Source organism: Macrotis lagotis, chromosome 1 (assembly GCF_037893015.1).
Source record: "Macrotis lagotis isolate mMagLag1 chromosome 1, bilby.v1.9.chrom.fasta, whole genome shotgun sequence".
NCBI classification, from domain to species: Eukaryota; Metazoa; Chordata; class Mammalia; order Peramelemorphia; family Peramelidae; genus Macrotis; species Macrotis lagotis.
Genome location: NC_133658.1, coordinates 499,551,629 through 499,577,007, shown reverse-complemented (window position 1 = coordinate 499,577,007; position 25,379 = coordinate 499,551,629). Strand labels below are relative to the sequence as shown.

Here is a 25,379-nt window from a genome sequence, read left to right as displayed (position 1 = left end):
ACCTTGAAGTCCAGAAAACCTAGGCTCTACCTCTGAAACATTAGCTGTTTGACCATGGCAAGTTCTGACATGAAGAAATTGTTAACTATAAGTTACAGACGAGGAACCAGTATTTATCAGAGAAAGTATCCTTAGCAGGATTTCCCTTTACCAAGGAAATTACTGATTTGAGCAAAAAAACAAAATCTTTCCATCAAACTCAGAATAATTAACAACGTGTGGACATTTAAAAAAAAAAACACCTACCCTGATCTAGGAATGTGGATTTTTGAGTTCTAAACATCTTTATGCCAGAAAAGTTTATTCTTTTATCAATTGATAATTTCTGCTGACAGAAATTTTTTCCTTTTCTCTTTTAGTATTGATGGAGAACAGCTAGTTAGCATTTTCTTTGTTATAGTCCTCATTTTGGAAGATTTCTTTTAGTACTTTTGTGTACTTTTTTTAGTACTCTTGTGTCTGATGTGAATCAGAATTAATAAATGCTATTTAATTTCCTCTCTGTTGGAATTCTGAGCTAAAATGTCAGTCTTTTTGTTTTGAAAAAATTATTTTATGTTGCATATAGAAATACACACTTTACATACATTGATAGAAAGTTGTAGAATGGGAAAGTTGGAGTTAGAGCAGTGTCTGATGTCTGTATGTTGAATTCCACCATTATGGTTTATTGGTCTGAACTTAGACAAGTAGACTACTCCCCAGTGACACATGGAAGCCCTGAGGAATCGGGGCAGAGTCTTAGACTTAGCCAGAAATGGAATCATGTGGCTTTTGAGGAGAGTTACTTATATTGACTTTCTCCTTTGTGCTTTTCTGGAGTGGGAATATGGAGAACATCTCACACCTATACTTGTAAGTGTGTGTGCGTGTGTTGTGCTCCTCCCCTCCCACTCCCATTTGGGAGGGGCTTGCCTTCCACTCATCTAATGAGACCTCCCTTTTTTGTAATTCATAAATATTCAAGTTTATGCCTGTATGAAGTACTCCTTTGTACTTGGTATAAGTTGTTCCTTCTCTTGTAATAAATCAAGTCACTACCCATGTCTTATGAGTCATAACTTTTGGTTTTTACAGTGTAATTGTATTAAAATACAGATGGCTGTTTGAATCTGTAATAATTCTGTGTACTTGATTGCTTTCAGTGAGATTAGGAATTGAATGAGGTCAAAATCTTGGGGGGGGGGCACAACAGGACAAATTTGAAGCCTTGAGGTTGTATAAGCCAAAAGTTACATGTGAAAATTGATTAGCAACTAAATCTTAATATTTACTAAGAGTACAGTTCATTAAAGGGAGAAAGACTATCATATGGAGATTGATTTCTGATGAGATATTAGCCAGTCAGGAGCCCAAGGCTGTAAAAAGGCAAACAATCTCAATCTCTCTTTCTACTCTCTGTCTCTGTTTGCCTCTCTCTCCTCCCCTTCTTTCTCATTCCATCTCACTTTCTTCTTTCCTCCCTACTCTTTTCTTTTCCTCCTCTTCCTTCTCCCCTTTCCTTCTTTCTACCCCACCCCTTTCTCCTATTAACTTTCTTCCCCAGTTCTCCTTTGTGAATTATTGACAGCTCAGCTTGCCTAGCTTACTAACACCAACGACTATAGATATGTGAATATGTATCATTTTAGTTCTATAAAAGCTTAAGAAATTTTTATTTTGCCAGACCTGATTTCATTGGTGTAAATAACTCCTGGTGAGGAAATTTTCCTCAACAATTAAAATAGTTAATCATGACATTATAGAATTTGAGAATTGGAAACACCCTCAATGGCCATTGATTCCAACCCATTTATGAAAGCTATCCCTGATAGTCAAGTCAAAAAGCATTAATTAGACACCCAATATGTTTCTGATACTGTGCTAAGCCCTAGGCATACAAAAAAGGGGGGGGGGAATTATCCCTCCTCTCCTCATGCAAACAACTATATGTGGACAAGATAGAGATTAATTGAAAGTGTTCAGGAATAACTTCTTAGAGAAGATTGGATTTTTAGCTGAGCTCTGAAGGAAACTTGGGAATTCGGGAGACAGAAATGAAGCTAGAGAATTCTAAACATGAGGGACAGCCAGTGAAAATACTTAGACTTATAAATGTAGTGCCTTATGTGAGGACAAGCTAGGAGACTAGTATTAAGGCTCAGGAGGATGTTTGAGGGAGCAAAATAAAGAGAAAGAAAACTGGTAAAGTGAATCTGCTAGGCAATGGAGGGTTTTCAAAACCAGAGATGATGTTACACTTGAATTTACTGAGTTAACACTATGATATGATGAGAACTGTTTTAGAAAAATCAACTTGGGGCACTTGGGTTGGCATAATGGGTGGAGTGCCAGGCCTGAAGTTAGGAAGGCATAAATTCAAATCCAGTCTCAGACAGTTTGTCTCAGTTTCTTCATTTGTAAAATGAACTTTGCTTAGAAAATTCAAAAAGGGATCACAACAAAAACAACAATAGCAGAGTGTGGACTGGAATGGGAAGAGACCTGAGACAAGAAGATCAAGCAAAAGATTTATTGAGGTAATCCAGGCTATAGGGTTGTGGTAGTTTCAGCAGGTGTATATATACAAGAGAAGTTCTAATGGTTGGCAGGACTTGTCAACAAGTTGAGAGTGGAGAAGAGATAATGGGTTCATGCCTAGGTGTCTTAGGAGAATGGTTAGGCTCTCAAAATTTATAAGGAAGTCAGGAGCATTTTGGGGTAAGATACTGAATTTAGGTTTGGACATGTTGAGTTTGATATAAGTGGTCAACCAGCCTCCACCTAGAGACGACCTCCAAGCTAAGGAAACCTTAAAACAGCACATTCTGCTTGTGGTGAGCTCCAATTGCTAAGAAGCTGTTCCCTTCCCATCCCCCAGCCCCCATCAAGTCTAAATTTGTTACTAGTTCTACTGCCTCTCTTGGAATAAAAAACATTTAAAGACAGTTAACTGTAGTAAGTCTTAAATTCCTCCAAGTAAACATAACCATGACTCTTCCCCAACCCAGCTTATTGATGCCCTTAAACTGTAGCACCCAGACCTGAACATTGTGAGATCTCTTCAGTGGAATTGTAGCTTTCCTATTAGTGAAAGCTATGCTTCTCTTAATGTAGCCCATGATCATATTAGCTTTTTTTGGCTGTTACATCACACTATCAACTTAAATTGAGGACTTTATGAAACCTAGATTATTTTTGGAACTATTCTCTAATCATCCCCATCTTGTCCACATAAAGTTTATTTTTATTTTTTTGTATCTAGTGTAAATTTTTACATTTAACCTCAGTGAATTTAATATTATTAGATTCAGCCTATGCAATAGACTGTCCAAATTATTTTGGATCCTGACTCCTTTGTCCATTGTAATTAGGTCTCAGCTTTGTGTTCTTTGAAGTTTCGATGAACATGTCCTCTGTCTTTAAGTCACTAATAGGGGCAGTTAGATGCAAAATGGATAGAGCACTGACTCTGGAGTCATTAGGACCTGAGTTCAAATTTGACCTCAGACATTTAATACTTACGTCGCTTGTGTGACCTTGGGCAAGTCACTTCACCCCATTGCCTTGCTAAAACAAAACAAACAAAAAGAAGAAGTCATTGATAAAAATATTAAGACATCATAGGGCAATCACATATCACTAATGAGCACCTGAGACCTGTAGTTTGAACCTTGAAGTTTATTTTTTGAGTTTGTCCATCTGACTAATCCAAATCTCCCCACCTTTTTCATAAGAATAATAAAAAAATACTTTATTCAAAGCTTTGCTAAAACCTGTGCAAATTATATCTAAAACATTCCTCCCAGCTACCAATTTCATAATCCTATCAAAAAGGAAATGCGATTAGTCTGATATGACCTTTCCTTTCTCTCCCCTCCGTGACCCAGCCAAACTGCCCATCACACTGATCTTCACTCACTAGACTCCATTTCCCATATCTTGTGCTTTTTCTGTTGACAGTCATCCATATCTGGCACATACTGCATCCTTACCTCCAAGTCAGATCCCTCTCTTCATTTAAGATGCAGTTGTAAGCACCATTTTCTTTTTTTGAAAACTTACTGATTCCCCCCGACTAATATAATTCTGTCCCTCCTAAACTACCTTGTACTGAACTACTTTGTGTATGGGTATGCATATGTATTTGTTAAATTTATATTTGTACTGTATTTCTTTTTATATGTGCGTGTGTCCTTCCTTCTAGAAAGATCACTGCAAAGTAAGAATTGTTTTCTTTGTTCTTTGTACCTGATTTGTTGCTTGGCAATAATTAATAAATACTGGTTGATTGATTGATGAAACCCTGTTAACTCTTTGTAATCATCACCTCTTAACCATCTCTTTAATGATTCTCTTAGATTTTTTCCGAGAATCAAAGTAAAACACTGTGACCAATGATTTGCAATGTCTGTTCTATTATCTTTGATGAAAATTGAAACAGTAACCCTACTCCAGTCTTGTGGTTTCTCTCCAGGTTTCCATGACCTTTCAACTATCACTGACAATATATCAGCATTCATATCTTCCAGTTCTTTTTGTATTCAGGAATGCAGTCCATCTCTGCCAAATGATTTGAATTCTACTAGATACTCTCTTATTTTCTCTCTTCACTTATCTTGGGTATCAACTCTCTGTTAGTCGTTTTTGCTTTGTCATTTCCATTGCAGGTGATAGTAGCCTCCTTGTTCACCCTCACATCAGGCACTACATCAGCCATCCCTCATGCCTGGAATTTTTTTTTATTTCCATCTCCTAGCTTCCTGAGCTTCTTGGGGTCTCAGCTAAAATCCCACCTTCCTTCAGAAGTTTTTCCTGATCCCCTCTAATGCTAGTATCTTCCCTCTAAAATCACCTCCAGTTTTTCTTTATCTTGTTCATACAATGTGATTTTCATATTGTCTTCCCATGAGATTGAGCTCCTTGAGAGCAGGGACAGTTTTTTACCCTTCTTTTCAAAATGTTTGTTCATAGCCTTTGATCATTTTTGTGTAGATATGGTGTACTATGTGTGTATGTATATACATACATATGTATATTTCATATATATATATATATTTCCAAGCCCTTATCAGAGAAATTTGCTTTAAAAATTTGTTCCCATTCCACCAGTTCTTTGTTCCTACCTATATGCAGAAGTTTTTCCAAAAAATTCAAATAAAAATGCATCTATTTTTTTCTTTTGCAATCACCTTTGTCTCTTGTTTGGGTAAAAAGACTTCTCTTCCCATAGCTAAGAGAGCTATATCTATTTGTCTTCTGAATTTTTAATGTTTATGTGGTCTTTAATATTAAAAGGTTGAATATACTATTTAAAACATTATGGAATATGATGCCAGACTGCTTTTCAGTTTTTTCAATGGTTTTTAGCATAGGGACAATTTGATATAGATTGGAGTGGGGAAGGACTTGAGGCAGAAAAAAACAATCATCACTGTTGTAATAGCAGACTTGAGGTAATAAAATTATGGAGTGATATACCAGGATGATGGCAGTTATTTGAGGAGAGAAAGGGATGAATATAAAAGGTGTTATAGCAGTGGGATGGATAGGAATTAAGAACGAATTAGAACTGGAAAGGGGATGTTTATGTTAGAGTGAGGAGTCAAAAATGATATCGTAGGTTTCTAGAACCTGGATGACTTGGACAGATGATAGTACCCTCTACAGTAATATGGAAGTAAGGAAGAAAGAAGGATTTGAGGGAAAGATATGTGTAGTTTAAGATATTTACAGGAAATCCAGTTCAAGATATATGAGAGAAATAGGATTTTCAGATCTATGCCAGAAAGACACAAAAACAGAAAATGAAAACATCCCAGAAAGACTGAGTCCCTAATGAAAATTAAATAAATATTTAAAGAAATCATAAAGAAATAGGCAACAGCAAGATGTTTGTTAGATTGCACATAATAAACAAGTTGGATTTAAGGCAGGAATGCAGAGTAGGTTCAACATTAAAAAGTATGACTAGACTATTAATAACAATAAATAAAGAACATAATTATTTTCAGTAGATGCTGAAAAAGCTCTGGCAAAATCTAATGATCATTTCTGTTTTAAAAAAAGAAAAACATGGGAATGAAAATTCTAATAAGTTTAACGGATATTTGTTATCTGCCATTATCACTACTGTTATTTAATAAAATTCTAGAAATGTACTCCATAGCAAAAAAAGGAATACACTTAGGCAAAAGAAATTAAAATTATTACTTCCATCTGTCTTCATACTTTTTATCATGATTTTCAGGAAATCTAATTGTTTCCCTTTGATTTGTTTGTTCAGAAAATAGATATATTATTTTTTCTTCATTACTTTTCTTTTTTTCCAGTCTTTTGATTTTATTTTGATTTTTTTTTAAGATTTTTGCAAGGCAAATGGGGTTAAGTGGCTTGCCCAAGGCCGCACAGCTAGGTGATTATCAAGTGTCTGAGACCGGATTTGAACCCAGGCACTCCTGACTCCAGGGCTGGTTGCTTTATCCACTGCGCCACCTAGCCACCCCATTTTGATATTTTTTATTGTCCCATAGAGTCATTGCTTCTCTTTGGCTAAGATGGTTGTTTGTCACCATCTAGTCTTTCCCTACTACTTGTAATTTCCTTTAGTAATATAATTTTATCTTGTGCTCTGTTAAATTTCTTGTGGCTAGTGCATTGTTTTCTCTGAGTCTTGTGGAGTTGTTTTCCTCTGGATTCAATTTTTGAGTTTCTCCTAGTTCAAACTATTTCCTCATTGGGTTTGCTAAACTCCATGTTCCTGGCACCCATTAGACACTAAATAAATGCTTATTACCTTTCCTGTCCCCTTTCTATTTATTCCTATCTTTTACAGTAGTTTCCATGTTGGTGTCTCTCCTCTCTTTTGTCAAATTCTTTTGACCTTGAGGGGGCGGAGCCAAGATGGCGACAGGAGAGGACCATCTTTGTTGCTCTGGAGCAAAACTTATAAGCTAAGGACGCTAACTACATTTTCTAGAGACAAATTCTTTTGACCTCTTGGATGAAAGGAATAGATGTTGCCTAATTCTGGATTTGGTGACTTGGTGATCTAGGACCTACCTTCTGCAGGAATGTACAAGTTTTAGCCAAGTCTCCTGTTGGTCTTGGCTCCTGGCAGAGTCTTGAATCCAACCTTGGTATGAACCTGACAGGTCCCAACTAGATGTTAATTGTGATTCATAGCAAACCTATGACAGTACATTAGATGTTTTGCTGACCAGATTCTGCCTTGGCCTTTCCTCCTGCTGTCTTAGTGGTGCCTGGGCTGCCTGGGCAAGCTGGCCTTACTATATCTCCTACTGAAGTTCCTACTGAAGTTGCAGTTTGGGTGCTAGTTTGGCTGCAGCTTCTTTGTAAATTTGGGTCAAGCACTGTCCTGGGGCTTGATTGCCCCGTGGTTGCTGACCTGTTTTCCTGCAAAGACGGGAGCACAGTCTTTCTTTGCCCAATGTTGGGTTGGGCTAGACCTGTTTCCTACAGTGGTTAGGGCACAGGAGGCCTAAAACTGAACATATTTATGTCCCTTGTGGTGGCTGTGGTTTCAGCACTGGTCTGGCCTTGTCTTCTGTCATAAAACTCTTTGGGGTTTTGCCTTCTACTTACTCAGATTCATTTCTCCTGAGTGTTTCCATTGACTTCTGGCAGGCTCCTGTGCAGTTATGGGCTGAGTGCATTTTTAGAGCCTTTACTAGTAGATTTGTGAGGAATCTGGACCCCTTTAGTTTCTAACATCTGCCATCTTTCCAGGATTCCTCAAGCCCATCTTTTTAGTACTGTTCTCCCACTGATGGCTAAGAGCCACAGACTGCCAAACATCAGGAGAATTAAAGTGGAATGTCAGCCAGGGTGGGTGCTTTGTGGAGGTGCCTAGTGGGCACAAGAAGGCTTTAACAACATTACCGTTTGTTACAAAAGAGAGTTAGCTGCTTTGGGGCTGGGGAAGATTCATCGGAAAATGAAGATTAAAAACAAGATTAAAGAAAGAAAAACAAAATGGTATAAATAAAATAAAAATGTATATTTTAAAAATACATTTTATTAATACCCATAATCTTTACATTATAACAATTCTGGGCCCCTTTGTCACCTCACCCCAAAATGAATTTTATCATGCAACAAACAAAACCAAAAATCAGTAACAACTAATACAGTGATTGATCTCATCTGACAAGGTGTGCAATATTATGCTCTAGTAGAACCTACCAGTGTGCCTAAGAAGGAAAGTACATGGGGTGGCTAGGTGGCACAGCAGATGTGACACTGGCCCTGGAGTCAGGAGTACCTGAGTTCAAATCCAGCCTCAGACACTTAATAATTACCTAGCTGTGTGGCCTTGGACAAGCCACTTAACCCCATTGCCTTGCCAAAAAAAAAAACAAAACCTTAAAAAAAGAAAGAAGGAAAGGTACAGTCTTTAGAGGCAGCCAGGCGGCATAGTGGATGAAGTTCTGGGCCTAGAGTTAGGAAGACCTGTCTCAGATATTTAATAGCTGTGTGACTATGGGAAAATAACTAACTTCTTTGCCTTATTTTCCTTACAGAGTTACTGTGAGGATAAAATAAGCTGCTTCTTCCCTCCTTCACCATTATCTGTTCTATAATGCTATGATTTTCTTTTGATCTATATTGTGGTAGACTTTGTTTATGTTATTCAGTTGATTCTACTTATTTTCTTCTGCTTTGGTACATAAAAATATTTTCCTTGTTTCTCTGAATTCCTTATATTTGTCATTTTTTAGTGTACAATAATATTATATTTGGGCACTTTTTTGCCTCTTCTTCAATAACTTCCTTTCTTGCCCATCTTTCATATCCTGTTAAATACCACAGAACATACCATTTTAAGTTCAGTATAATTTCTTAATTTTATTTTCATATATTGAGATATTACATTTAAGCAAATTGATTTTATCTTTGAGAAAGATGAAAATAGGGTCACAATATTCATTTGAAATTTTTTTCTTGAAGATTTTGAAATGCTTGTTTTGCTTTTGCTGATTCTGAAGTTTATGAATATTTCAGGAAAAATAATTATTAATTAGATCTTTAATATCCAGTTTAATTTCTCCCAAGGTAAGGAAAATGAAAAAAAATCTAAATAAATACTTCTAATCAAGAAAGTATGTAAGATAATGTAATTATAGTAAATCTATTCTTTTTAAAATGGAGTTTAGATAGAAATATTTTGAAAATGAATTATTATCCCAATATTTTATATTTAATGTTCTAGGGACTTGAAAAAAGTGATTAATTTTCTTGTAATTGGATAAAATATTGGCATGTCATTTTATTTTTCATATATTCACTGAAAACAGTTGAAAGGTAGAACCATTGGCATTTTGTGAATTACTACTGCACATCGAATCAGTTGTCCACTTCACTGTGTCGGAATTATCTGTGATCTTCCCATTAAGTTGGTTTTCTTGGTGCTATTCAGTCTCTTTACTGTCACAACCTCAATTTCTCCTTGATAAAATGCTTCATCAAGCTTATCTTCTTGCTTATTTATCTCTCTTGGAGAATACTAAGAAGGGGGGCAGCTAGGTGGCGTTGGGGTGGCTAGGTGGCACAGTGGATAGAGAGCACTGGCCCTGGAGTCAGGAGTACCTGAGTTCAGATCTGGCCTCAGAACACTTAATAATTGCTTAGCTGTGTGGCCTTGGGGCAAGCCACTTAACCCCATTACCTTGCAAAAAACCTGAGAGAGAGAGAGAGAGAGAGAGAGAGAGAGAGAGAGAGAGAGAGAATATATTAAGAAGGTATAAGTATTGACTTCATCATTGGTTCTGTAACCTCAGTTCATTTCATTGAAACTTTCTCCAAAGATATAAAAATTTAATAAGTATAAAATTCTTATCACCAAGAAAAAAAGAAAAAAATTCTGAGAATGATTTGAGGTCACAGAAGCATACCTTCTTAGGTATTCTTAGAACCTTTGTTTTCTTTTTTTCTTGGTAATAAGAATTTTATACTTAACATTTTTATATCTTTGGAGAAAGTTTCAATGAAATGAATTAGATTAATATGTTTTTCAGGACTGGTGCTCTATTCACTGTGCATCTAGCTACCCCCTCCCTCTTTTTCTTTTTCTTTTTTTTTTTTAGCTTTTAATTTTTTTAGGTTTTTGCAAGGCAGTGGGGGTTAAGTGGCTTGCCCAAGGCCACACAGCTAGGTAATTGTTAAGTGTCTGAGGCCAGGTTTGAACTCAGGTCCTCCTGACTCCAGGGCCGGTGCTCTATCCACTAGACCACCTAGCCACCCCCTTTTTTCTTTAAAGCCATACTCAATTCTGTTAAATAGTGATAAAAATGGGTGTTAAGATAGACAGAACCATGGCAGACTTAAAGGGTCTGTCTGAATGCTGTCATATTTTATGATAATTGGTCTGTACTTGATGTATTCTACATAGAGAGCAATTTTATATGTGAACATCAAATACTCCAGTGTTCTCACTATATCTGAATACATTTTGTATATTTGCTCAGTAAGACTAAGCTATTAGTGTGGGACTGATGAAAAAATTTGGATTCAATAAAGGTGATATAAATATTATGGCACTTTCAAGTAGCTTGTATACTACCCACTTGAACCCTTTAGCTTCTCATCCAGTATATCATTTTCTTCAAACAATCAACATATATTTATTAGAGTCCATGTTTCAGATACTCTGCTAAGTCAGACACTAGATTTGGTCCTGGGGATAGAAGTACAAAAATGAGTTTCCATTCTAATGAGGAAGATAGCAAATATACAAATCAACATAATATAAATACAAAATTAAGGAATTCAAATATTTATGTATATATATATATATTACAATATGCTTAACAAACACATATATACAGCATATAAAAAGATAGACATAGTTGTTAAATTCAAAGTACTTTGTGAGGAAAGACACTAACAGATGGGACTCAAGAAAGGCTTTATGCAGATAATAGTGCCAGAGTTGTGCCTTGGGGAGGGGGACCAGGTAGAGAGAGAATGCTGATACAAAGGCATGAAGATGGCAGATGGAGTGTTGTGTGAGGAAATAAATGTCTTTTTGCAGCTCCTCTAATATTATTTCCCATCTTTGCCAGTTTTGCAGGTTGTAAGATAAAAATTTTAAGTTGTTTTAATTCATCTGGAGATAAATTGCCTGTGATTATATATGACTTGTAATTCTTTTGAAAACTGTCATCACTGACCACTTATTTGGTTTTAGCTATTGATCTGATAAAATTTGGATAATAAATTTTTATATGTGATGAAAATATGCTTTCCTTATCTGTCTTTTCTCTTTTAATTCCCTCTTGATTTTATTCATACAAAGGCTTTTATATTTTACATAGTGTACTTCATTTTCTTTGATCATTTCTTCTTTCTCCTCTAATTAGAAATTCTAACAGCCAGTCTAGTCCTAGTTCGATTGTTTGATATTACCTGATATGGAATCACTTAAGACTATTGCCCTAAGTCCCTAATGATCATAGAAGTAAACAGACAAAACAGCTGGAATTTTTTCCACTGTTAAACTGTGGCTGATGCATAAAGGTGCAGCTTGTTGATTGGATGAATTCAGGATCTTCTGCAGGGGCCTTGGCAGTTCATATTAGACTACTGCCTTAAGGAACTCCCTCTCCTGAGCTACACCCAAGCCTGGTATTGAATGATAAGGAATGCCCTTGCCCCTTCTACATCTAGCACCAATTAACTTTCTCAACCCAACCCATTTTGAAGGTATATAATCTTGCTACCTGAACCTCATTTTGAGCATTTTTCTCCCAACACATGTCCTTGCCCTCAGGTTGGGGTGAGGTTTTTGGTATGTAGGGGGAAATAATCTCTTTGTATTGCTATATAGTGTGTATGTGCTTGTTGTGTCACATAATAAATAATTCAGTTCATGATTGTATCCTTTGTCTGAGTGCTAATTTTCTATAAATCCTGGACCCAGATATTTACTTTAACCCAAGCTGTGAAGACAAATAAAGCAGTAATGTATAGAAAGCTGATTTCAGAGTATAGTGAATAAAAGCTGATCTTATACTCAAGAAGAACTTGTGGCTTTGTGATTTTGGAAAAGTTACTTAATTTAAAATCCTAGACAACTCTCTCAGCACCATAAATCACATTGAGATTAAATGAAATAATATGTGTATCCCCCCCTTACATGTCTTAAAGTGCTTTATAAAACTAGATGCTATCATATCATCCTCATCATCATCATCATTTTCATCTCCCTCAGAAATTACCCAAAATAATGAAATCACAAGTGCAAACCTTATCCTGTTTTATTTTTGTTAAAAAAAGGTTTTTTTTTTTGTTTTTGTTTTTTTAGTTTTTGCAAGGCAGTGGGAGTTAAGTGGCTTGCCCAAGGCCACACAGCTAGGTAATTATTAAGTGTCTAAGGTCAGATTTGAACTCAGGTACTCCTGACTCCAGGGCCAGTGCTCTATCCGCTTTGCCACCTAGCTGCTCCCTTTAAATTTTTTTATAATTTTATTTTATACATGTCAATTATTTTGAAAGGAATTTCTATTTCATTTTTACTGGTTTTTATTAATACTATTTAGAAATGTTGGTCATTTTTGTGAATCTATTTTGCTACTTTATTGAAATTATTTATCATCTTAGGTTCTTTGCTTTAGATTTTTATGTAAGTGTACTATCCTTTCCTCTATACATCAGGATAATTGCTAGTGTTTTTATTTAACTTTGTTGTCTTATATGTACAACTAGCATTTCTAGAGCTAGAGAAAATAATAGTAAGGAGAGGAGGTATACTTATTTTTACCATTACATGTAATTTCTCCTTGCTGTTAGTATTTCTCACAGTTCATAAATTCACTTTACATTTATTTTATCCGTACTTTGTAAATAATTTCGTACATGTTCACTCTCCTAATACAATGTTAAGCCATAGATTTTAAAAATTGTTTCATTTTTTTTGTTTATGTATCCTCTGTTTCCTGTATAGTGCTTTTTAAATAGTAGGTTCTTAATAAATGTTTATAGGTTTGTTCTTGAAGCAGTGCTAATTTGGCTTTAAAATAGGCTTTTTGGTCATATTTAAATCATAAGGGCCATTTTTTCGAAAGATTTTCTCGCATATATTAAAAATGATTGCATGGCTTTATTTGTTTATATGATTAATTATGGCAAATTATGCTAAAATTTTATGACCTCTACTTTCACTTGACCTCAGTCACACATGATTTGATCACATTAGATCTTATTATCTATAAGTGTTCCAATTCCCCAATTAGAACTTCTGACATTCCCTTACATTTCCTGAATCTCCTGGTATCCTTTCTTAACTGGTGATTCACTTTCCCACACCTGTTTTTTTTATTTATCCTTAATTGATTCCCTATCACATTTTGCAGAGAAATCATTCCAAATCTTCTGATGCTTCCTTAAGTCTCCACATCTTCCCTCACTCCCCTTCTTTCTTCAAGCGTAGGGTCTTGTGCCTTCCTTTTCTGGGAAGATTAAGGTCATTTGATTTATTTCACTCTTCTCCCATCCTCTTCTTTCACCTTTCCTCCTTGAACTCAACATGTCTAAAATGGAATTCATTTCTTTCTCTAATGCCCTTCCCCTTTTCTACCTCTGTCAAAGGTACCAGTATCCTTCCAGTCCCCCAAGTTTATAACTGCAGCTTTTATCCCAGGCTCCACTTCCCCCTCATTCTATATATATATATATCTATATATATATATATATATATAGATATATAGATAGATAGATAGATAGATAGATAGATAGATAGATATAGATATAGATATAGATATAGATATATATAATTTATTGCCAAACATAGCTATCTCTAACTTTATGGTCTTCCTTCTGACCGCTTCTCTCCTTCATACAACTACCAACATAGCGTAATCTTTTGTCCATAGTATTGCGAGAGCCTTTTGTTTGGTCTCTGTTTCAGCTCTCCCTGACTAGAATACATATTACCTATTGCTGCTAAATTGATTTTTCTTAAGCAGAGATCTGACCATGTGACACCCTCTGCCCTCATCACCACTCATTTAGCTCCCAGGATTTCCTGATGCATCAAAGTAATATATAACATCCTCTGTTTAGTTTTTAAGGCCCTATGCAACCTGACCTCAACCTATCTTTCTAATTTCTCTGGGTACCATCCCCTTTCAGTCCTCCAACTCACCTCTCTGACTTTCTCTCTATTTCTCACATGTTACCCTCCATTTTCTGTCTCCATGCTTTTTTTTTAATTAAAGATTTTATTTGTTTTGGGTTTTACAATTTTCCCCCCAATCTTTCTTCCCTCCCCCCCCCCCGCAGAAAGCAATTTGTCAGTCTTTACATTGTTTCTATGCTGTACATTGATCCAAATTGAGTGTGATGAGAGAGAAATCATATCCTTAAATAAGAAACATAAAGTATAAGAGATAACAAGATCAGACAATAAGATACCAGGTTTTTTTTCTAAATTAAAGGGAATAGGCCTTGAACTTTGTTCAAACTCCACGGTTCTTTATCTGGATACAGATGGTATTCTCCACTGCAGACAGCCCCAAATTGTCCCTGATTGTTGCACTGATGGAATGAGCAAGTCCATCAAGGTTGAACATCACTCCCATGTTGCTGTTAGGGTGTACAATGTTTTTCTGGTTCTGTTCATCTCGCTCAGCATCAGTTCATGCAAATCCCTCCAGGCTTCTCTGAATTCCCATCCCTCCTGGTTTCTAATAGAACAATAGTGTTCCATGACAAACATATACCACAGTTTGCTCAGCCATTCTCCAATTGAAGGACATTTACTTGATTTCCATTTCTTTGCCTCCACAAACAGGGCTGCTATGAATATTTTTGTGCAAGTGATTTTTTACCCTTTTTCATCATCTCTTCAGGGTATAGACCCAGTAGTGGTATTGGTGGATCAAAGGGTATGCACATTTTTGTTGCCCTTTGGGCAAAGTTCCAAATTTCTCTCCAGAAAGGTTCTCTCCACCAACAATGTAATAGTGTCCCAGATTTCCCACAACCCTTCCAACAATTATTGTTATCCTTTCTAGTCATATTGGCCAGTCTGAGAGGTGTGAGGTGGTACCCCAGAGAAGCTCTAATTTGCATTTCTCTAATAAGTATGATTTAGAGCAATTTCTCATATGATTATGGATTGCTTTGATCTCCTCATCTATAAATTGCCTTTGCATATCCTTTGACCATTTGTCAACTCAGGAATGACTTTTTTTTAAAATATGACTCAGTTCTCTGTATATTTTAGAAATGAGTCCTTTGTCAGAAACATTAGTTGTAAATGCTTTTGAGTCATCCTTTCCATGTTCCTGAAAAATATTTTCTCCATATATAGGCTCACTGAGACCCCCCCTCTTTTAAGCAGCACCTTCTGAATGAAGCCTTTCCTAAATACCTCGACCTTTTATATACCTTCTTTCCAAAATATCATGTCTTTAATTAATTTGTTTTTGTTTGTATTTATTAACTTTATAGTTTTGCTATATTCATTTATATATGATTTGTTGTATCCATTATTAAAATGTAAGATCCTGATGAATAGTATTAATTTCTTCATTCTTTTTTAAAAACTTTTATTTATTTAAGGCAATGGGATTAAGTGACTTGCCCAAGGTCACATAGCTAGCTAATTATTAAGTGTCTGAGTCTGGATTTGAACTCAGGTTCTCCTGACTCCAGGGCTGGTGCTTTATCCACTGTGCCACCTAGCTGCCCCGCCTTCATTCTTTGCATTTGTATCTTTACTTAACAGATACTTGTTTATTGATCACAAATAATTGAGGAATGTATATCAGATATGTGTATATATTTAAGTATATATATGCATATCTATGTATACATGTGTATATGTGTTGGGTATGTGTTCATGTTGTCGTTTAGTTATTTCAGTTAAGTCCTTCTCTTTGTGACCCTGTTTGAGATTTTCTTTGCAAAGATATTGGAGTGGTTTGTCATTTCATTTTCTAACTCATTTTACAGGTGAGGAAATTGAGGCAAACAATTAAGTTACTAGCCCAGGAACACATAGATAGTTAAGTGTCTCAGAATAGATTTAGAACTTGAATTAGAAATTTTTACTAATGATTATGTTCTTTGTATTCTGCTCAGATTCCAATAATAACCATCTTTCTTAGATTGGAGGGAGGAACTTGTAGCTACTTCTCTTTTCATTTCTTTATTATTGTTCCTTTAAGTTCATCTTTAGAGCCTTTTCACTCTGTTTCTTGGGCTTCTATATGCTCTTTGTGTTCCCATCTTTACATATTTTCAGCTGGTGACTTGAAAAAATTTCCAACATTCTTGATCTCCCTACAGCATCTGACTCTGTTGACCCCACCCCCACCCCATATCACCCTGTGTACCCTTTGGTCTCTTGACTTCCTGATACTCTTTTCTCTTTGTTTTTTCTCTCACCTGTTGATTTGCTCCTTCCAAATCATTTGATATTTTACCCTTCCTAAGTTTGAGTATTCCCCATGTTCTGTCCTACACATGTATATCCAACTCAAAATGTATAGAATAGAATTCATTATTTTTGCCCTCCATGCAGCTTTCTTCTGAATTTTGTAATTTATTCATTGGTAGTGTAAGTTTTTAAAAGCTCTAGTGAGCAATGCTGGCATTGTCCTCAGCTTCTTATTCTACTTTATATTATTTATCCAGTCAGTTACCAAATCTTAACTATTGCTGCCCCACCCCCAGCATCTCTTGAATCTGCCCCCCCCCACTAACATATAACCACTATCATAGGCACTACACAAAACTTTCTTCAGAATATTGTTTAATTTTCCATTACATAAAGAACAGAAATAGGAATCACTGATAACAAGAGAATACAACAATAAATCTTGTAAATTCCTCTAAGGTATGGATTTTTATATTCTCCCACCAAACAGTGCTTATAATATTCCTTTATAAACCATAGATACATAACAAAATGTTCAGTGGATTATCACAATTAGCCTCAACATTAAATTTAGGCTTTTTATTCTACACATCAAGGTATCATTAATCACATTCTTCTTTATCTTTTGGGTCAATGTTGCAATTTTCACTTTATATTTCTTTCATTTTAGAGTTTTTATCCTTAACTATGGAAATGATGCGAGTAATCAGAGTGGTGCTAATGTGAAATTTTAAATACAAATTTTATTGTATTTCTTAACAAAAGCAAATTGGAAGCTTTTAAAATAATGTTCATGTGTATTTTATACCAGGTCTATCCAGAACTGCAGATTACCAATGTTGTGGAAGCTAACCAACCAGTGACGATTCAGAACTGGTGTAAGAGAGGCCGAAAGCAGTGCAAGAGTTATCCCCACATTGTCATTCCTTATCGATGCTTAGGTGAGTTCCCATGAACTGTTTTTTGATAAATCTAATTATGTGTTATCTTGGGCAATTTAACTTCTGTGGATCTGCATTAACCTATTTGTAAAATGAAGGAAGTTGGACTAAACAATCTATGAGATGCTTTCTAGCTCTAAATGAATCTGACTCCTCTTAAGCTTCTTGTCAGCTTAAAAATAAAGCTTGCAAGTTTTGTAAGCTTGCAAATCAAGTTGGATTAGCAAGAATTTACTTAAATACCTATTAAGTGCCAGACACTCTGGGGTAGAAGTACAAAAAAATGGCCCTTGCTTTGAAGGAGTTCAAACTGTTGTAAAGTTATTGTGAATTCAGTCTTTATTTCTACATGATGATATTTTTTAAATTTTATTTCTTTGGATATTATAAGTTTTATTTACCTGATGGTCTCAGGGCACTATATAACAGATCTTTAAAATATGATTAAAAAAATGAACAACCAAAGATACCAATTGAGAGAGCAAAAAGCCACAAAATATTTTATATTCATTTCTCATTTATTCTTCATACAGTCTTAAGAGATAAATACAAATATTATTAACTACACTGTCCAGAAGGGGAATATGAAGTTTTGAAAGGCTAATAATTAAGTCAGATGCTTGAAATTGGAAAGTTCCTAATACCTTTTCAATAAACTGAAAGAATTCCAGTTCTTTTTAAAATTTGGTATTTTTAAAAATATTGCTATAGTTTCTCAAATCTCCTCCCCGACCCCCAACTATCCCCCCTTACAACAATAAAAAGTGCAACTTTTTTATAACATTATTATTACAAATAATATTATTTGAAATTTTGCAAAACAAACTGCCACATTGATCATCTGTGATAGCGTATATCTCCTTTTGTACCTGTGCGGTTCACTACTTCTCCACTGACAGGAAAAAGGCATGTTTCAATATTCTTTGAGTCAGTTATTTATCTTTCAGGCTCAAATTTCTTTTACAGATGTTTCCCTTTGCCTTAATGTGGTAACTATTGTAATATAATTCAGCACCTAGGAGAGATAGAGCACACCAGATTTGGAGTAGATCATCTATCTAGAGTTGAAAGGATCCTGAGCAATCAGCTCTCTTGATTTACAAGTGAAGGTTACACAGAGGTGCTGAGGTGGGATTTGAACTCAAGATCTTCTGACTTAAGCATTTATTCTCTTTCTCCTGTACCATATCACTTTATTCTCTTGATTCTTTTTATTTTATTTTACATCCATGCATATAAATCTTCCACAGTGTCTCTGGAATTTCTGTTAGAGCAAAATAATTTACCATTTCATTCATAATCCACAACTTTATCTCTAAACATGGATGTCCACTTTGTTTTCAGTTTTTTGCTACAACAAAGAATATTACTATGAATATTTTGTTATATGTGTTCTTTTTCTGCCAATAGTTTCCTTGGGATATGTTTGAGTGATATTCCTGGTTCAAAGGGCAAATTATCTTTCTTATAGAAGTAATAAAAATTGTTACCCTTAGGCTGTATGTATCCTTGAATGGCTGAAGGGGTGCAGAAAAACCTCTTCTCCAAAGGAGTTTATTTTCTGTCAGGAAGAGAAGTGGGAGGGAGGTTTCTTTAGAGAGAGGGGAATACTAGGTTGTAATTCTATTTATCTGCTTCCTTAAATATTATTATTCTAGGAGATATGATTTTAAGTTTTTGACTGCTGTATTCACATAGCCAGCAAATAGCAAAGAAACTTCATTTATCCAAATCAGAAGAAAAAAATCAGAGAAAGTATATGTGTATGTGTATGTATACACATGCACACACACACATACAACAGACACTAAAATAAAAGAGCTCTCCCACAGGGAGCAAAAGAGAATTGTCATACAACTCATCCAAAGTAGAAATTCCCTGTCTCTAACTGAAGATAGTTCATGATGGAGACTGTTAGCTTCTTTCTAAATCTTTTCTTTCTTTTGCAACTTGAAATGAGAGTGGTTTTAACCATTTTTTCCTCTTGAACCTGCAACCCCACAAAACTTGGACACCAAGAAGGTCAAGGGATTGACTCTCTTTCTCTCCATCTTTCCCCAATCTTCCTGCCTTTCATGCTATGGAAATGGAAATGATGCGAGTAATCAGAGTGGTGCTAATGTGAAATTTTAAATACAAATTTTATTATATTTCTTAACAAAAGCAAATTGGAAGCTTTTAAAATAATGTTTGACACTGATCTCTATCAATGATTAGAGAGTCCCATATCAATGGACTTTGGGGTTCAGGTTAAATATAATTCCAAAATGTTTTCTATAATGGTTAGACTAATTTACTGTTTTATATTAATTTTTGTTTTAGGATTTTGCAAGGCAGATGGGGTTAAGTGGCTTGCCCAAGGCCACAGAGCTAGGTAATTATTAAGTGTCTGAGGCCGGATGTGAACCCAGGTACTCCTGACTCCAAGGCCGGTACTTTATCCACTACGCCACCTAGCCGCCCCTATATTAATATTTTAAAGTACTTATCTTTTCACAGTTCTTCCAATGTTGATCGTTAAAATTTGATGGTTTATGAGATAAGACTGTAAAGTTGTTTCAGTTGACACTTATTATCTTAATACTTCTGATTCAGATTAATTCATATGATAGTGGACTTTTTCATTTTTTGGAATGAAATTTTTGGTCTTTTGACCATTTATCTATTGGGGAATGGTTCCTGATACTGTTTATTTTTATAAGTGTCATGTAGAGGTTGGCTATCAGATTTTTATTTCTTATTTTAAGACTTTTCATATTAATAAGCCTTTTATTATGAAGATAATTTAATAATAATAATTGCTAGTGGGTAATACAATAAATGTGAGGGAAGCCACAGAAGAGTGGATTGGCGTTTCATTCAGAAATAATGACAGTTCATTTGGTCGTGTATCATGGTTCCACAATGAGAGGTAGGGGAATAAAGGGAGATCCAATAATAATTACCTCATAATCTTATTGTGAGGATAATACTAAGAGAAGTGTCCCACTTACATCCAGAGTGATGAAACTTTTAGCATGGCATATCAAATATCTATTAGTCGTTTGTGCCTCAGATCAAGTTAAAAAAAATTTTTTTGCTGATATTAAAAGTAGTCTTCAAGCTCCTAGAGAGAAAGAAAAGTAGATTTAGAATGTTTATTTTTTAATGCTATTCCAAATTTTAGTTAGACTTTATTTTTTTCTGGAGCTGTTGATAAGCTTAAATGCTGTTCTCTCAATATTTGAATGCAGATTATTGAATATAAGAATGTCTATTTCAATTTCATAGATGCCATTTAAATGGCAACAGACCCTAAATCCCAGTGTAAGAGTAGAACAGGTGAGGTTTGAAGTCTTGCTATTTTCAAATTTAATTTTTACTTCTGAATTTTCTCATTCAGAATCCTTCAAATGAAGAAGCAGACAAAAAACAAAACAGTTATTTTTGCCTTAGAATCAACCTTATTTCCACTGATAAATCTGTCATAGTCTTTGGAAAATATTTTTCACATTCTTACCTTGACTTAATCTTTACAGGGGCATCTTGTGTAGTGTTCTTTGTTTTACCTATTTCTCATTGCTTCTTTAATTACAACTACACATATTAGAATGTATATTAGAGGCTCATACAATGAACATTCCTATTACCTTTTTTTCCCCCTTGTTTTTTGTAGGACATTGGGGTTAAGTGACTTAACCCAAAGTCACCAAGCTAGTAAGTATCAGGCATCTGAGGTCGGATTTGAACTTGGGTCCTCCTGACTCCAGGGTTGGGGTTCTATCCACTGCACCACCTAGCTGCCCCCTACTATTGCCTTTTGACACTTTCATTTTTTAGCCAGATGATTTGTTTAACTAAGGGTTTCTGCATATGAAAAGTAAACATTCCTACAGTAGCACAAAAAAATAAGAATAAACATGATTTATTATATTGCCTGAGTAAAAGATCTGGTGAAAAATAGTTGTCGAAACTAGCTAACTTAATGCCACTTATTGGTAGTTCTTGTCTGGGACACTTGAATACTATACTAAATATTACCAGAATAAAGTTTAATTAAAATTGGTTTTATTCAACAGTGGGATTTCTGTGGGCATATAAATTCAGCATGTTTGAAACCGATTTTTATTTTAAATTTTTCTAGTTTTTCAAGGATACTACCATCCTTCTATTCCCCCTTGTTCATGCCCTTGCAGTCAGCCTCAGCTCCTTCCTTTACCTCATCCCACATTTCTACTCGGTTGCCATATATTGGCCTGTCTTTCTCTCCAAAATCTTTCACACCTATTATTCCAGGAAGGCTCAGGCACTGTGCTTTACTTCAGGACTGCCCTTTATTCCCCTACTTCCTATTTTGGAACTATGATACATAACCAGATGAACATTATTTCTGAATGAAATGCCAATCTACTCTCCTGTGTCCTCCTTCACTTATGCATATTGTATTACCCATTAGCAAATAAATTCCTTGAAGTTGAGGACTATCTTTACTTTTCTATTTATATCTGTATTTGAGTACATAGTGTAAAATATTGTTTTGTTATTCATGCTCTCTTTATTAACTGTTATTATCACTGCTTGCCTGGACTACTGAAGTAGCCTCTTAATTGGTCTCTCTCTGCCTCAAGTCCTTTTTTCCTCCAGTCTAGCCTTCACACAGCTGCCAAATTAATTTTACCAAAGTGCAGATGGCTTATTTAATTACTCCCAGGACTTCTTTATTACTTTTAAGATCAAATATATACTCCTCTGTTAGAATTTAAATCCCTTTACAATTTAGCTCTAGCTCATCTTCCCAGTCTTATTCCTATTCTAATGGATTCAATTATCATCGCTGTGCTGATAATTCTTAAATCTACTTATCTGGCCCATACCTCCCCATTGACCTCTAGTCTCACACCTCCATCTGCCTGTTGGACAGCTGTTCATCATCCCCTAGACATAAACTAAACATGTCCGTTATTTTATCTATCAAACCTTCCCTCTTACTATCAGTGCCTTGTCTCCTAGTATACCTTCCATTTATACTGCCCATATCTTATAAACTGTATGTATGTTTTCTTCTGCATTAGAATATGAGGGCAGGAACTGTCTTTTTTGCCTTTCTTTTTAACTCTAAAATCTTAGCACAATGACTAGCAGTCAATAATTGCTTGACCAATTGACTATATTAAAGGATATTGTCATTATCTTCATAGACTTCCTCTGAGGAGCTTCTATTGGAGGACGTACCCACCCAGTCATTCTGTTGCCTTCTATTACCCTTGTCCCTGTCTTCCAGTCACTTCAAAACTTTTTTGTGTCCTATCTCCCTAATATAAAAGTTCCTTGAGAGCCAGCTCTATCTTTCTATTTTCCTTCTATATTTACAGGCATTTATCACAAAATCTGGGAAATAGTTGACTTATACATAAATACTTTAATCTAATCTTGTTCATCCCCTGCTCCAGATGATGGGATGTAAACTGCAATTATTCTCATAGTAGTTATTTTTTCTTTTTGTTCATAATGAGTAATGAATGCTAATGCTAAGTCTCCAATCTCCTTTATTTCCCTTTCTGAGAAGAGATGAACTTTTATTAAGCTGTAACTTATCTATCATCAATGATAACTTTATATCTTCAGGGAAGGGGCCTTAAGGTTCTCTCTTCCAAACTTGTCATTTACAGATGAGGAAACTAAAGCTCAGAGAGGTAACATCACTCGCCTCTAGTCACATACATATCAAGTAGCAGACACTGCTTTTGAACTCAGTTACTTGATACTGAGTCTAACATGAATTTCATGGTTCTCTACCATTTCTTGGATCTTTGTAGTTTACACATCAATAGTAATATAATAAAATGTTGATCAATGACTCAAAACATCCCATTTACAATATTATCATTTAATGTTAATATCCAGTTTAAAATTTTTATTATTCATAGTATTTTCTTCTTTCTTTTCCACCTTCTCCCATTGTTGTTGGCCTGATGAAAGATGTTAGTCCAGTATGGCTATCTTGACACTCCCCAGCAAATATATCAAGGAGTACCAGGTAGAAAAGTGATTCAGTAAATGAAGGTTGAAGTTCCAAACACTCCCATTATCCCACAAAAACCAGCTCTCAGCCTGTGGGTATTTGGTAAAGGGCAGCCCCAGGTGCCTGTCTGGGGAATTGGAGATACAAAGAAGAACAATTCCAGCTCTTAGTAGGTGACTGCCCTACGTGTTTTAGCCAGAACTAAATCATTTAAATGATTGCTGCTCTGTGGGATAGTTTGAGATCTGTTCTACAGATGAATTTTTTGTTATTATTTTTTCTAGATCTATAAAATAATGCTTGTGCTACTGAATAAGTAAATTAATTTAGGTAGAATTGTCCTGACCTAACCATCTACAATTAATTCATTCTGTGCTTCAGGAAAAGAATTTTATAGTTGTACTCTTATTATTTTGTGTGTGTCTTGCTGTGTGTGTGTGTGTGTGTGTGTGTGTGTGTGTGTGTGTGTGTGTGTTTCTATCAAGTGGAATTTCTACTTTCTTCCTGCTGGGTTTTGTTAGTAATATACAGGCATACTGATGATTTATATAAATTTGTTTTCTATCCTTCAGCTTTATTGCTGCAATTATTCTTTTTAGTTAATTCTAGGATTTAGTTAATTTAGTTAATTCTAGGATTCATATTTTCTGCAGAGACAGTTTTGCTCTACTGTATTCCACTATTTCTCTTTCTTGTCTGATTACTAAGCCTAGCATTTCTAGCATTCTATTAAATAGTATGATGGGCATCCTTGCTTTACCCTAGATTTTATTTGAAAATTATGTTTATTATATGTAGTACTGGCTTCCTTCTCTAGCTTATTTTGTAGGTGAGGAACTGAGGTAACGAGACTTTAGTGATTTGCCCGGGGTATAACAGCTATAAATGTCTGAGACCTCATGAAGACGACGAGTCTTCTTGATTTCAAACCCACTACTTAGCTGCCTCATAGTTGTTACTTAAAATTATTTCTTCTGTCAATCTGGATAGTTTATAATTTAAGTATTCATCCAGTTGCTCTAAGTTACTAGTTTTGTTGGCATATAATTAATTAAAATAATTTCTTTTCCTTTTAATTGTTTTGCTTTTCCCCTTTGGATAAGAACAATTTCCTTTGGTTTTCTTAATTTGCATTGATTTTTAAATATGTGTAACAACTTTTCGATTTTATATAATCAAAATCTATTTTATCTTCAACATTTTCTCTATTATTTGGCCATGTACTTTTGTCCTGTCAAAATTTGCTCTTATTTGTACTTATTTGTACTTCCTATGACTATATTGCTAAGTGAAATATATCTACTTGGAGCTTATCTTGGTATAGGATGTTGAGGTATGATGCAAAACCTAATTTCTTTTAAACCACTTTCCATTTTTCCAAGCAATTTTTGTAGAATTGTGAGTAAGGCCTTCCCTCAGGAAAGAGAATCTTTTAACAGTACACTTTTTATGTTTTTTACATGTTGTGTAATCTGCTCCAGATCAATTTATTTTTAGTCAAATAAATTTGATTACTGCTTTGTACACAAAGTTTGAGATCTGATTCTACTAGGTGCCTCTCTTCCTAGTCTTTTTAGAGTGGTTTTTTTTTAAATTTATTTTTTATTCTCATTTTGTACAAATGTTTTTCTTTACATTAATAAAATATACTTGTTTACAAGTGAACAAAATACCCCTCCCCCATGAATATAGATAGACTTGATTGGGCAAAAAAGTAAAGGGGGGAGAAAAAAAATTAAAATTAAAAAAAATAATAGTAATAATTGTAGGTATGGCCAGGTGGCGCAATGGACGAAGCACCAGCCCTGGAGCCACGAGCACCCGAGTCCATATCCAGCCTCGTAAACCCAATAATCACCCAGCCATGTGACATGCAAGCTACCCGATCCCCACTGCCCTGCAAAAACCAAAAAGAAGGGAAAAAAAAGACCCAAAATGAAATAAAATAGTAATAATAGTAGGGGTGGCTGGGTGGCAGACAGAGCATTGGCCCTTGAGCCAGGAGCACCTGGGTCCAAATCCGGCCCCAAACTCCCAATGATCACCCTGCTAT

At 35.2% G+C, this 25,379-nt stretch overlaps 1 protein-coding gene across 2 annotated transcripts in view; it reads left to right on the top strand.

Annotated features, from left to right (window-relative positions):
- The window catches only part of APP (amyloid beta precursor protein), a 146,382-nt gene that overhangs the window by 18,997 nt on the left and 102,006 nt on the right, over positions 1 to 25,379 (top strand). For both annotated transcript variants that reach the window (XM_074213947.1, XM_074213946.1), the window contains exon 3: positions 17,196 to 17,325. In XM_074213947.1, coding sequence (XP_074070048.1) covers positions 17,196 to 17,325 — 130 coding nt within the window. The remainder of the gene's footprint in view (positions 1 to 17,195; positions 17,326 to 25,379) is intronic.